The following is a 14,066-nucleotide window of genomic DNA, read 5'->3' as shown; positions in this document are numbered from 1 at the left end:
CTTTTTAAATTAGATACGGGAAATTAGCTCCATTAAAATGAGTTGCCCTGCTACATTAATAGTAATATGCTACATTCAGAGAAGGTTAAAAATCAAGAAACAGTGAAAATAAACATATACATATGCTGCAAAAAATCTCCCTCTCTAATGCACAAAATGAAATACTTGCTCCTGATTTACTGAACTGGTAGAATATCAGAGCAAACAAACAAAATTTACAAACTGTACTTAACACAGAGCTTCTTGAGTGTCAAAACCAAGTAAAAACAGTTCAAATCTCGGTGCTAAAAAGGCTCTCTTAGAACTGAAACCTACAAAGGCAAAAATTCAGACTAAAAGATTCCCTAATATTAAGCAGTATTTTTTTAAACACAACTTATAGCTGCTGAATATCAATTTACCAAAACAGGAAAGTATGACCTTATCTTGGCAAAACTCAGAATACTGTTTCTTCAACATCCTAGAAGACAGCTTGATGCACCAGACTCTTCCATCTGCTTTGTTCTATTTCTTCATGCCCCAAATGGAAATTAAACCCTTCGAGTAACAGCCAAAATTTCATTAATCACAGGAAAGTAGAGAAACAAATAGCATGAAATGAATAATAGAGGTAGACAGAACAACAGGTAAAGCAGCCTTGATAATGACCTTAAAGTGTAATTTGAGACACAGCATCTATATAACAAGTACTGGAATCACATTAAATAATTCTATTCCCACTGACCTGATGAGCTCTCAGTAAAGACTGTTAATGTCTGTCCTCCAACACTTTGTAAGACAAATGGATGTTCTCTAGGGGTGCTGACAGAAGCTGGTTTCCCGCCAATATCGTGAATATTTGCAAGATCCTCATTCAAAGTAAATGACACCTAACAGACACATTAACAAAAGCTTATTACAACAGACTTATGTATTCAAAGTATCTTTCACAGAAATTCTGATTATAAATCAAGTACCTTTTTAAAAATATGAACCTCAATTTCTAGTCATTTTATTCAACATTTTTCTTTTATTATTTTTTTAATATATGAAATTTACTGTCAAATTGGTTTCCATACAACACCCAGTGCTCATCCCAACAGGTGCCCTCCTCAATACCCATCACCCACCCTCCCCTCCCTCCCACCCCCCATCAGCCCTCAGTTTTATTCAACATTTTTCTAAAACTTTATCAAAAAATCCTTAATACTTAGTCACAAAAAGGGAATCTATTCCCATTTGTCAGAATAATGGGGCTAATCTACCATTATAAAGATGGGTGACAGCTTTCAAATGTTTTTCTCTGGTTTATGGCTGAAGAAACTCTAGCTCCAAAACAGGAATAAATTTTTTCCCCTAAGGTCTCTGAAGTCAAGGGATTTTATCTTCTTACATTTATATCCTTACAAATGTATATACTTAAATATATAATATAAATAAATATATAGCAAAGGGCCTGGCACATAGAAGGAAAATAGTATTTGCTTAATGAATGAGTATTATAAGAGTATTTAAAAGGTGACTGTACTTAAAGGAAAAAGTGAGCTATTACTAGAAAGCTTAAACATTCCCATAAGCAGGGGATGTATTTCTTTTTTAGGTCTTAATGACTGCTGTAGGAGTACATGGTGCTGTTTTATTTTTGAATACTTTAACAAATACAAATAAATACTTACAAAGGTAATTCAATATTGAGGTTTAGAATAAAAAAGACGTAGTAGACATTTTTTCACAAGGATTTTTACTACATACCAGCTCTCCCCAAAGGAACCTCACATTTTCTATCAAAGGGATTTATAAACATAAAATACTAATCTCCCAACAACAAAGGAAAGGCCATAAAGCATTTATTAAATACTTCTCTGGTATGTGATAGGTACCACAATTATGTCCTGGACTTAATGGGTCAAAACCTAAAGCCCTGAAAAATCCAGACCAAAGGCCTTTGCCACACTGAAATAATATTCGAGTAATACTGAAGCAAGAATAAGCCTCATAGTACCCAGTGAAGGGATATTTTGGGTCAAAGCAGAAAAATGCTAAGAATGAACAACTAGAAAGGAGTCCATTCATTCACACAAAAGTGACATTTATACTGTTACGCGTTCCTCACCATCAGCCAGTGTTTTGATGTAGTTTTCCAGAATGCAAACACCACCTTCTCTTTGCTATTACTAATACATGGTAAAATAATCTCACGTCTTCAATAAAATATTCATAGAAATAATCTTACCTCAGTCCTTCCTTGATTCCTAAAAGAAAGGAAAGAATTTTATTTAGATTTCATGTTTTCTTCAAATGTATGTTAAGAACTAAAAGAAATAACACTATTTCATATTTACATAAAATATAGCATTTACATAGATCGACTAATATTTACCCTTGGCTCTCCTCAACTAACCTACTTGTAATCATTTGGTAAAAATAAAAACCACATTAATCCCCTGTGTACATAAGTTTATATCACTTAACACTATTGCAACCTGTCCTAATAACAGTTTATCCAAGTAATGATCTTGTTACTGTTACCTTTATTTCTGCATACTATATAATAGTCTAATTTTAAAAACCATGTATTAAATATCTACTCTAAGCAAAGTACTGGATGTAATATCTGTTCCCAGCCAGAAGATATAAAAGCTATATCCATAACTACAAGAGATAAATTTTAATTAATGTTTAAGAGAATCCCAATGTGCCAGGATCAGATAGGAGACCATTTCTTCCATTCTAGGAGTTGAGGAATGGCTTAACAAAAGAGAAAGCCTGAGCTAAGTCTTGAAGGGTACTGGGATTTCAACAGGCTGAGACAGGAAAATAGTATCAGACGTATCAGCTGAGCAAAGCCACAAAGAGTCTGATCATGAAAATGTAGTCACATTTGGCTCGGAGAGTACAAACTAAGGAATAGTGGGAGATGAACTATAAAGGAGAACTGAGGCTAGACCACAGAGTATCTTGAATATCACAGTGCAGAGCATGGACTTTATTCCTTAGGCAATGGAGAGCCACATGTATTGCATGAACAAAAGAATACAGTATAAAATATGCTCCTAGAAACTTGCACCAGAAAATATATATAAAATGGATATGAAGACCAGTTAGAAAACTACTGTTTCTCCATAACACCAGACTGAGTTCCAACCTGCCTTCACTCAGAGGCTCAACCACTCATTCTGTGATGAAGTGTCTACAAACATTAGGCATTGTGCCAAGTGCATGGTATACAGTATGAATACAGGTCTTTGTCCTCAAAGGTCCTAGTTTAATGCAAAATGATTCGATCCATGAACAACATAAACAGGATAATAACTTTATGGCAGGTACAACGTGCTGTCAGGAAAATGCAGATGAGAAAGCTAGCAAAAGACAAATTAAATGAGAGATGAGGTCAACAACACGGAGGCATTCCAGGTTAAGAGAGTAATCCAATTAAACACAGAAGTGAGAAGATCTAGCACATTCTTTCTAACATCAGTGAATGGCAGGCTTGAGTCAAGCGGTAAAGAGCCTCTTGGGCCAGACTAAGGAATCCAGAATCTTAAACAGATTTGTTTACTGCAGGACTCCTCAGAGTCTTTCACATATTAAAATGCAATGTTGATCACCCTTTTGTTGGGAAGCACCTAAAAGAGAAGTGAAAAAATTCTAAGATTTCATGTAAAAATATGCATTTGCAGCTCCTCTCAAAAGACTGGAAGATTTGGCAGCGATAGTGCCCTCACCCACCCCTCAATTCAGTATGACAATAATCCCTTTGACATGCGCAGACAGGCAATGAATTCATCGCAGTCCCTTCCCTATTACTCCTGGACCTGGCTTCTAGGACATTTAATTAAGCTAACCTTTCAGACAGAGGTGCCGCAATCAAAATAAAGGCAAAGATGCAGGGAAAGCACTTGCAGAATGTTTACTGAATTGAATTGAGGTTAATGCAAAAACTCACAAAAAAGTAATGAAGGCTTTAACCAGGCAATGGCAGAATGCAAAGAGGAGGAGTGTGTGGCAGGATATCTGAGCTGTCAGAACTGACAGAAGAAGAAATGATTGGAAGTAGGCAGCAAGGGGAAAAGGACTGATTAAAGATCATGCTGACATTTCCAGTCTGGGGATAGAAAATCACCCAGATGCAATTAGAGAACACAACAGGGGATGACAATTTTATTTTCATATATTTATTTATAACATCATCTTGGCTGGAATGATAAGAGATTGATGAACTCTGGATGAGTTAATTTTCTAGAATAAAAAAGACTTAAGACTTATTTTTTAAAGGATTAGATATTCTTTTGTCTTGGCATATAAATGTATGAAGTATACACGACCTTTTGACATTCAATATTACCAATAAAATATACCTTTTTCATGATAACCTGTGGTTAAAATTATAAACATCAACTACTGTAAAACACGGTAATATCCTCAGAAATGAATGCAGTGAACATGTAGCCCACCCTTTCACTGAATGAATGCCTCACGATGCTGTGCAGCCAGTCCTTCGTCACTCTGAGTCCACTTCTCAATACCCCGCCACTATTTCTTTACACTCCAATCCAGTTCCTCTGGCCTTTCTAGAAAATTGTCTTTCCTTTTTCTTACACTTTTTAAATACTTCTCAGATTTGACATCAATGGGAGGAGACTTTTCACTAATTACTGACAGCCAATAAAACACCCCCTTTTTGAAGGTTAAAAAAATTGACCAAATAATACCAAGTCTTTAACTGTGCTCCAGGATTTTTTGTTGGTTTTGTTTTAATTCCTATTCATACATTCCCTTCTTGAAAAGTCAGCTCAAAAACCATTAGATGGAGCCAAGGAAGGTGGGTATCTGAAGACTGGGTTGAGAAGAGGCAGCATAACCCAAATGGGATGGAAAGCAAGTGCCTGGGGCTGAGGGGATAGCCTGGGGCGAGGTGTCAGTGCCCAGGAGGGTAAGGAAGGCATCCCTATAGAGGAATGCTTCAACAAGAAGTGTGTCAGAACCTAGCAGGGTCAGGAAATAAAGGGGTGTGTGTTTGGGGGGGGTGGTGCCTGGGTGGCTCAGTGGGTTAAGCGTCTGACTCTTGATTTCCACTCAGGTCATGATCTCACAGTTCGTGAGATGGAGCCCCAAGTCAGGTTCTGTGCTGACAGCATGGAGCCTGCTTGGGATATTCTCATTCTCCCTCTCTCCCTCTTTCCCCGCCTCCCACCCCTCAAAATAAATAAATAAACATTAAAAAAGAAGAAGAAGAACTAGGACTCCATGGAGAAATGCCTGACTCCAGGCTCTGACAGAAATACGCAAGGTGAGTCCAAAACCATTTTTCTATGACAAAAAGTAAGTGCTCAAAGAATGATGGAGACATGCCAAAAGGCCATGGGGCTGCACTACTGAACTGTACACTTTACAAAGGGGCATGGGAACCGGGCTAGGAGGAGCTTCCGGTGGCTGCATTTTGGACAATTTGAACATGAGAATAAATGATGATAGTAACAAACTGTGACTCACTGACTAAAACTGGAATCCATGAGTTCACACTAACATAGCTAAATTAATAAAGTGGAAAATCTGATGAGAAAGGAATACACAGGGGCACCTGGGTGGCTCAGTTGGTTAGGTGTCCAACTTTGGCTCAGGTCATGATCTTGCAGTCTGTGAGTTCGAGCCCCACATCAGGCCCTGTGCTGACAGCTTGGAGCCTGGAGCCTGCTTTGGATTCTATTCTCTCTCATTCTCTCTCTCTCTCTCTGCCCCTCCCCCACTTGCACTCTGTCTCTCTCTCTCTCTCAAAAATAAATAAACATTAAAAAAAAAGACATGGAATATATACATAGTCTCCAAGTACCACCTCACAGAATATTAATTATAAAAGGGAAAAGAGTAAATTTACAGTGAAAAAGCATAGAAGACGCTCCTTAATCAAGTGATCAAAGTTACCACTACCAGTCATGGGACAAAATGAAAACACATAAACCTTGCTAAAATACAGTAAGAACCCAGTTTCACCTGGTATACAACCCCAATCTAATCATGAAGAAACATCAAACTCAAATTACATAAAATAACAGCCTTGTAAACATCAAGCATGTTGACACTTACACAGTATACAAGTCAATCAAAGACTTCCAAATGTTCTAGATTTAAGGAAACTGAGAGAACGGACAACAGAATGTAATTCAACGTTGTGGACTGGATCCTTTTGCTATAAAACAGTCTGGAGATAAGTGGCAAACCCTGAATAAAGTCTAAGGATTAGGCAGTACCATATGATGTTAACCTACTGATTTGGAGGGGTGTGCTGTGATTGTTGTAGGAGAATGTCCTTTTTGTAGTCACCAAAGAACCACAAAAGTTCTTTATACTGTTCTTCTAACTAACTTTTCTGTAGCTTGACATTGTTTTAAAATGAAAATACTGGGGTGCCTGGCTGGCTCAGTCGGTGGAACATACAGGACTCTTGATCTCGGGGTCATGAGTCCAAGACCCACACCGGGCATAGGCCTACTTAAAAATTAAAATAATTTTTTTTTTTAATGAAAAAGTTTTTGGGGGTGGTGGCTCAGTCGGTTAAGCATCCAACTTTGGCTCAGGTCTGATCTCACCGTTTGTGAGTTCAAGCTCCGCGTTGGTATCTGTGTGGCGGGCCCAGAGCCTGGAGCCTGCTTCAGATTCTGTCTCCCTGTCTCTCTGACCCTCCCGCACTCACACTCTGTGTCCCGCTCTCAAAAATAAATAAACATTAGGGGCGCCTGGGTGGCTCCATCGGTTGAGTGTCCAACTTCAGCTCAGCTCATGATCTCGCGGTCCGTGGGTTCAAGCCCCGCGTCGGGCTCTGTGCTGACAGCTCAGAGCCTGAAGCCTGTTTCAGATTCTGTGTCCCCCTCTCTCTGCCCCTCCCCCCACTTGCACTCTCTCTCTGTCTCAAAAATAAATAAACATTAAAAAAATTTTTAAATAAAAATAAACACTAAAAAATTTTTTTTAAAATAAAAAGTTTTTAAATTAAAAAAAAGTATTAAATAATTTCAAAATGTCCCCAGTTTACTTCATTAATTCCTTGCTACAGAATTTGAGAAAGTTACTAATTTTTCTCTATAACAATGATGAAATGAATATCCTCAATCTCTGCATCACTGACTTATTTCTTTTAGAAGCTAAGTGCCATGAAAATGCTGGGTCAAGAGCATGAATATTTTATTATTAATATTTCTAGCCTTCTCATTATCCCAGTCCCACACTGCTGGATGAGTTCGTCCGTGTCTTTCTATAAGGGCAGCACCAAGAACTGAACTGTTGGCACTGTAGCTAACTGGCAGAGAAAACAGCAGGATTACTATTCTACTTTGTTCTGGGCAGTAATGTGTGTGTGAATACATGTGAGTGTGTCATATATGTATGTGTACACATATATATATGTTGCCAGGCTGGCCTTCAGAAAGTTTGCACCTATTTAAACTCCTATCAACAGTAAGGTTTTCTAAATTTAGTCAATATTATAACAGAAAGATTCTATCTCATTGATTTTTTGTCCACATATTTTTTATTAGTGGGCCCCCATATGACCCTAACTGTTATATGTGTTTAGAAATAAAGCTAGGAAAAAAAAAAAAAAAAAAAAAAAAAAGAAATAAAGCTAGAACTCAAGAGCCTGGAGCCTGCTTCAGATTCTGTCTCCCTCTCTCTTTGCCCCTGCACCACTCACACTCCCTATCTCTCTCTCTCTATCAAAAATAAACATTAAAAAAAAGTTTTTAAATTAAAAAAAAAACAAATAAAACTTAACCTAAAGTAAAACCGTAAGCTAACTGAAACGCAGTACACATCACACATCCAAAGGTATAAAAATAATCCAAGTACAATGCTTTAGAAACATTGCATAAACTGCCTAAGAGAAATGGCCCAAATGTCACCAGCTGTTACAACAGACTGGATTCTCCTGTTTTCAGGTGTAAACGGAACCAATTTGGGGAGAGCTGCACTCCCACCTGCATGTCTTCTCCCCGTCCTCTGCCTCTCCCAATTCCTCTACTCCACAGCCCTGTCTCTGCTGGAATGAACAACCGCACCACATAGACCTTCCTAGCTTCTGGCCTATCTAAGGCACTGCAAACTGCTGCTGCTTACCTTTGGGAGATGGGCCGGGGAAGGGAGGTCCATACCCACACATCATACACAACACAGAGTCTGTACTATGCAGTATGTGGCACAACAGTAAGTAAACACTACTGGCTATTTTACATGCATTGAACCCCTGAAGTATTAATACCACAACCTTTTAATAGATGAGGAAACAGAGAGGGTAAGCAACTTACTGAAAGTCACACAGCTAGTAAGTTAACAAGGTCTAGATAAAGCCCAGAGCTGAATGACTCCTGAGTCCATACTCATAGCCACTATGTCACACTGGCTCTTTAAAACCTTGTTTTCATGCTTTACCCAAATATATATATATATATATTCTTTTTTTTTTGCCACACAGATCATCCATAAATTGGTTAATCTTCCTCTAAGAATCCATACTTGACTATGTATCTCCTAGCCTTAAAAATATTTGAAGATGGTTTCACCTGGTCTGCCTTAAATCTTCTCTCAACAGCCATAGTACCTTCAAATATTCCTCAAAGGACACTGAGTTTTTTAGTTTTTTCTTTGTCCTTGTCTCACTCTACTAAAGGAACTTATCTGTCCATGACTCTAAGTACAGCACTAGAACCAAACTTAATATTTGCACCATATGCTAAGTGGCAAAGAGAAGAGTGAGATTATCATCTCACTTCATCCTAAACAACAAACATCTACTAAGGGAGCCTTTTGCTTATAGCCACATAACCCTATGACTCATATCTACTTTAAACCAATTAAAATCCTGATAACCTAGTCACAGGCACTCCAAAGCCATTCCTCATCACCCTACATTTAATAGTGAATTTAGTAACTCAGTATAAGGAATGAAAACTAAGAGAATTAATAGCACAAATAAGACAGACAGCCAGGAGACCTACCATGGAACAAGCGGTTTTTAAGCATTTCTATAGCAATGTTAGTAATTACCATAAAGCTGTTCTCATCATTAAAAGGATTTAGCTCTATAAGACAAGACTGATTATATTTCATGTTAGGTAGATGATCTGCCAGGTCCTTTAGCTAACATAAAAAAATACATGCACACCTGATAACATTAAAAGCAAAGAGTTTATTGTCAAGACCAGGATACTCAAGAGAGTGAAAGCAGGGACACTATTAATAACTGCATAGGGAAAACATGTAAACTGGGACTATTCCAGGCAAACCCAGGGGTATGGCCACCCTATACTAGATGCAACTGTGTAAACTGTCTGCTTTAAATTAAGGAATGAATGAACAACCGCACCATGCAGATCTTGAAATTCTCTCCCCAGCAAAGGTTGATAAAACTGCAACATACCCACCATTGCTGATTTAGCATGCTGCCTTTACTTCAGGGATCAAAGAGCTCGCAGAGGTTTCCTGAACCTCAGCTTTTATCCCATTTCCCATACTAGTCCCTTCTTCCCCGCACCCCCCCCCCCCCAAAAAAATTTACATTCTTCAACCAGGTATTTTCTTCCCACAGAGGTTTTGAGGAACACAATATTCACGGCAGAAAAAGGACAACATTTGAGTTTACAAAACATTTTAACAAACCCTAAGCTGTTTTTGCTCAAAAACACTCTATGGGTTGGTAAGGCATTATTATCCACATTTTACAAACAAAAAAGCTACGGTTTAGATAGCTAAGGCCAAATAATTATCAATAGCCAGTAAGGACTAGAACCCAGGTCTTGAGCTCTAGTATAGTTATTACATAAAACAACATGGTTCACCATTAAAATACATTTTTCCTGTAGTCTGCCTTTCTTCAGTGACATATTGCTGAGATTTAATCTTGATAGTGGCTCCCATTTTCAGGAAAGCCAATTATAAGAAATTCTGAAGTCCACAACCGAAATAGTAGGTAATTATCTGCGTTATAAGGGATTCCATGTTGAAAAAGAAAAAAGATCACCCCAGATTTCAATTAAAAGTATGCAAAGTCTGCATTCCCTTATACTTTCAATAAAAGTATGATAACTCACCAAAAAATGTTGATTTATCTACAACTTTCCAGAAATATGTTAATTTTCTAGTTATATATGCAAATAAATGACAACTATTTCCATACTATCTCACTGGATTCATAAAAAAGGCTTGCAAAACAGGCAACTTCAGGCATAAGGAACCTAAACTCAAAAGATTAAGTGGCCTGTACAATTGCACTGATAGTAAGTGACAGAGCCACAACAGAAACCTACTGGAGTTTTCTTACAATTCAAGGCCTGAATTCAAGCCTCGTTCTGCTATTAAATGTGTAACCATCTCTTGAGAAAATAAGATATTACTTGTCCTTACCTAACTTTAGAACTTTGGATATAAAACCATGCCTGTTTCCAATCAACATCTTGTTAAAACAAAATGAAGGGTTAAAAGATCTGTCAGAACAAAGGTAAGGAAGAAAAAAAAAAAAAACTAGAAAGAAAACCCTGGGGTCAAATAACATTTAGAGATTGAGAAGATGAAGAAGCCAGCATTAGACTGAGAAGGAACAGTCCCCTATGGACGACAATCAGGAGTGGTGTCCCAGAAGTGAAATGAAAAAAAGGGTTGGAGGATAGGAATGATCACTATGTCAAAATTCTGTTGAAGGACAATTAAGAAGGCTGACAGGTGACTCTTAGATTTAGGAAGGTAGATGTGCCAGATGGCAAAAAAGGACTACAAATCCTTCACAGTGACCCCCAACAGGAGGTAGACTGTATTGCTCTCCCCGTGAACCTGGGCTTGGCTATGAGTTGCATCCTGAGGACTCTGGCAAACATGATGCAAACACAGGTTTGCTAAGTGCTTGTGTATTGGGACTTCTCTCTCTTTTGCTCTAGGAGTTTTCACCATCATGTGAATGAGCATATTGCAGATAAAACACACACGGCCACTGTCCCAGCTGAGAGCAAGCCAACCACTAGACACGTGCGTGAGGCCATTCTAGCCAGGAAGGCCAGGTCAGTCCCAAACAGAAATGCCCCACAGAATTTAAGCAAATAATAAGGTTTTTGTTCTAGGCCACTAAATTTGGGGGTGATTTGTAGTGAAGCAAAAACTAAACTAAACAACTAACTAAAAGGAAGGCACTGGAGACCAACTAGAGCTCTTGCAATGGAGTAGTAGGCAGGAAGATCTGATTAGAGTTAAGACTGAATGAACAGAGTGGAATGCAAGGCCTCTGGCTGACACCAGCTGAGCTTTGAAAGAGGCTTCCCTTTCTAACAAGGTCATTTCTCTAATCAGGAAACTAAACCTTTACATTGTTTTCCAGGTGTTCCCTACCCTCTTCCAATACCTCTATAGACACACACGGTGACACCATGGCAAAGTCTTTCTACTGAAGCACTTACTGGGTACATCTAGTTATGCCCAACCCAAGCATCCATCTTCACAAGATGTGGAGAAGATGGAGGGATGAGGGAACTACATACTCTGCTGCTTCACTGTCAGTAAGTTTTACCAATAAATCTGACTTTATATTTACATCTATCACTAGAGAGGGGTGTGTGTGTGTGCGTGCACGCACATCTATACACATGCACACAAATACACATGTGCACACACAACTCCTCACAGCGCACCTAACCATCTCTTGACAATCCTTGATGTGCTCATTCTCATTTTCCAGGTAAATTCCCCATCTGAAAAAGAACCGTTATGACTTGTAAAAGCATTTATAAAAATTTCAAAAACCAGCTTTTTAAGATGTCAAAAATAAATAACTTACTTAGCAATCCGCAGTTTCCCAACTTCACCTCTTCCAGGGGCTTTAGCCCATTGCTGGGACAAATATTTAGGAACCTACAAAAATAAATAAAACACTAATAAGACTATGTTTTAGATGCTAACAAACTTCTTAAACATAAAATGATATAATGTTTCTATGTTACTTTCTGCCTATAATAACTGATCATTAAGTATCACACTCTCATACATTTTGCACTATAAGGGATACTAAGAAATCATCTTAATTCTCAAAGAGCTTGAAGTCAGTCAAGCTGGTGACACAAAACTAAAGCTAGCCAAAAAACTTAACAAAACAAAGTGCTAACTTATGTTCCCAAGTAAGTCCTAAAGTTCAGACATGAGAAAGGCTACCAGAAAATGTTTCTCAGGGGGGCATAACACTCTAACATGATATTATTCAGAGATACCACCAAGTTCAAGATGAGTTCAAAAATCAAATTTTATTGTGCTTAAGACTATAACTCTGACCAAAGATAAAGGATCTGCTGAAATAAATGATTAAATATCACGACTAACATTTATATAATACTTACTACTTTCCTGACACTGTTATAAGCATTTTCCATACCTTTACACATTTAATCCTCACATCTCTATAAGGTAGGTACTGTTAATTACCCTCATTTCACAGAGTATGAATCTGGGACACCCAGGGATTATACAAATTAGCCAAGGTTATATAATTAGTAAATGATGGAGTCAGGATTCAAACCCAGGCAGTCTGGGTCCAGCATCTATTTGTAACTAGATATATATTTAACTCCCAGGGACCTGGGTGGCTCAGTTGGTTAAGTGTCTGACTCTTGGTTTCAGCTCAGGTCATGATCTCGAGGTTTGTGAGTTCAAGCCCTGAATCAGGCTTTGCACTCACTGACAGCACAGAACCTGCTTGGGATTCTGTCCCTCCTTCTCTCTGCCCCTCCCCTGCTTGTGCTCACATGCATGCGCTCGCTTTTGCCCTCTCAAAATAAATAAATAAACATAATTTAAAAAAAGGGGGGGGGTGTGTTAATTCCCAAAAAGGTTAAGAGAATACATGCTGAATCACTACTATTTCTAAAAAAATTTTTTTTTAACATTTATTCATTTTTGAGAGAGCAGGAGTGGGGGAGGGGCGGGGGGTGGGGAGACAGAATCTGAAGCAGGCTCCAGGTTCTGAGCTGTCAGAACAGAGCCCGATGTGGGGCTGGAAGTCACAGACTGCAACATCCTGACCTGAGCCAAAGTTGGACACCTAACCAACTGAGCCACCCAGGTGCCCCCCCCCCTTTTTTTTTTTTAAGAATCATTACTATTTCTTCTAAGAGGTAATTTAAACTCTGGAATCAGTACACCTTCAAGGTTAGCCTGCTGTGAGGAATGAGATACCACATGAAGCATAATACCTCACACAAAGCAAGTACTCAATGAGTGTCAGGTGTCACTGTTATTTCCCCCAGTAATCTTGGAATGATAACACGAACGTCAATGCATAACTGAGTCAGAGCTTCCAAAGCAAGAAAGGAAAAAAAATTCTATTTACCAAGATTTCATTTGCAAAAAGAACCACTTAACTATCAAGCAAATTATAGTGTTTTGTTTGGATATACAGTAGAAAAAAATCAGAAACAAAAGGGTCAAAAGAAGATCCTAATGGTACTTCTTCAATTATGAATGCATTCTTTACACCAAAATTTATCGAAGACTAGGCATATTCTTTAATAAAGTCCATAGGAGAAAGTTGGTGTCTTTTCTTCATATTCCAAGTTCCTGGTTCAAATGAGCCCTCTACATATATAGATGCCATAAGACCTCCTCCCTGACAGTAATAGTGTCCCTTCCACAATCTGTATTTCAAGCAATCACTCTAATCACTATCTCCTATCTTCCTGGCTCTCTCCTCAGTACTTCAACTCCAACAGTTCTTTCATCCCTTCAAATCACTGACTCTAACATCTAAACACTGTTCCTCAGCTGCCTGTGTCCCGTCTTCGCTCCTTAAAGGACTTACAGCCCATCATTACAATCATTTCCTTGCCCCTATCTCCTCCATCATACTGGCCTGGCAGAAACTTAATCCTCATTAAAGCCAATCTATCTGCTACTTATTTTATTAATTAATTTATTGATTTTATTTGTGTTACTTCTCCACACTGCACCTGAGCAACTGGAAAAAAACACAGTGATGCCAAATAGTCTCACTTGAAATATATGGCTACTAACATCAAGTCAGCCCTTCAAGATGCTTGGCAATTTAACTCCATCTGCCTAGTCAGTTC

At 38.4% G+C, this 14,066-nt stretch overlaps 1 protein-coding gene across 2 annotated transcripts in view; it reads right to left on the bottom strand.

The window, feature by feature from the left end:
* GTF2F2 (general transcription factor IIF subunit 2) overlaps positions 1-14,066 on the bottom strand; it is a 154,028-nt gene that overhangs the window by 128,651 nt on the left and 11,311 nt on the right. For both annotated transcript variants that reach the window (XM_019447517.2, XM_019447516.2), the window contains 3 exons: positions 11,789-11,862; positions 2,213-2,231; positions 725-869 (listed from right to left, as the gene is read on the bottom strand). In XM_019447517.2, the coding sequence (XP_019303062.1) occupies positions 725-869; positions 2,213-2,231; positions 11,789-11,862 (238 nt within the window). The remainder of the gene's footprint in view (positions 1-724; positions 870-2,212; positions 2,232-11,788; positions 11,863-14,066) is intronic.

Source organism: Panthera pardus, unplaced genomic scaffold, assembly GCF_024362965.1.
Source record: "Panthera pardus isolate Hobbes unplaced genomic scaffold, ASM2436296v1 HiC_scaffold_1, whole genome shotgun sequence".
NCBI classification, from domain to species: Eukaryota; Metazoa; Chordata; class Mammalia; order Carnivora; family Felidae; genus Panthera; species Panthera pardus.
Note: the sequence above shows the minus strand (reverse complement) of the source record. Positions and strands in the feature narration are given on the sequence as shown.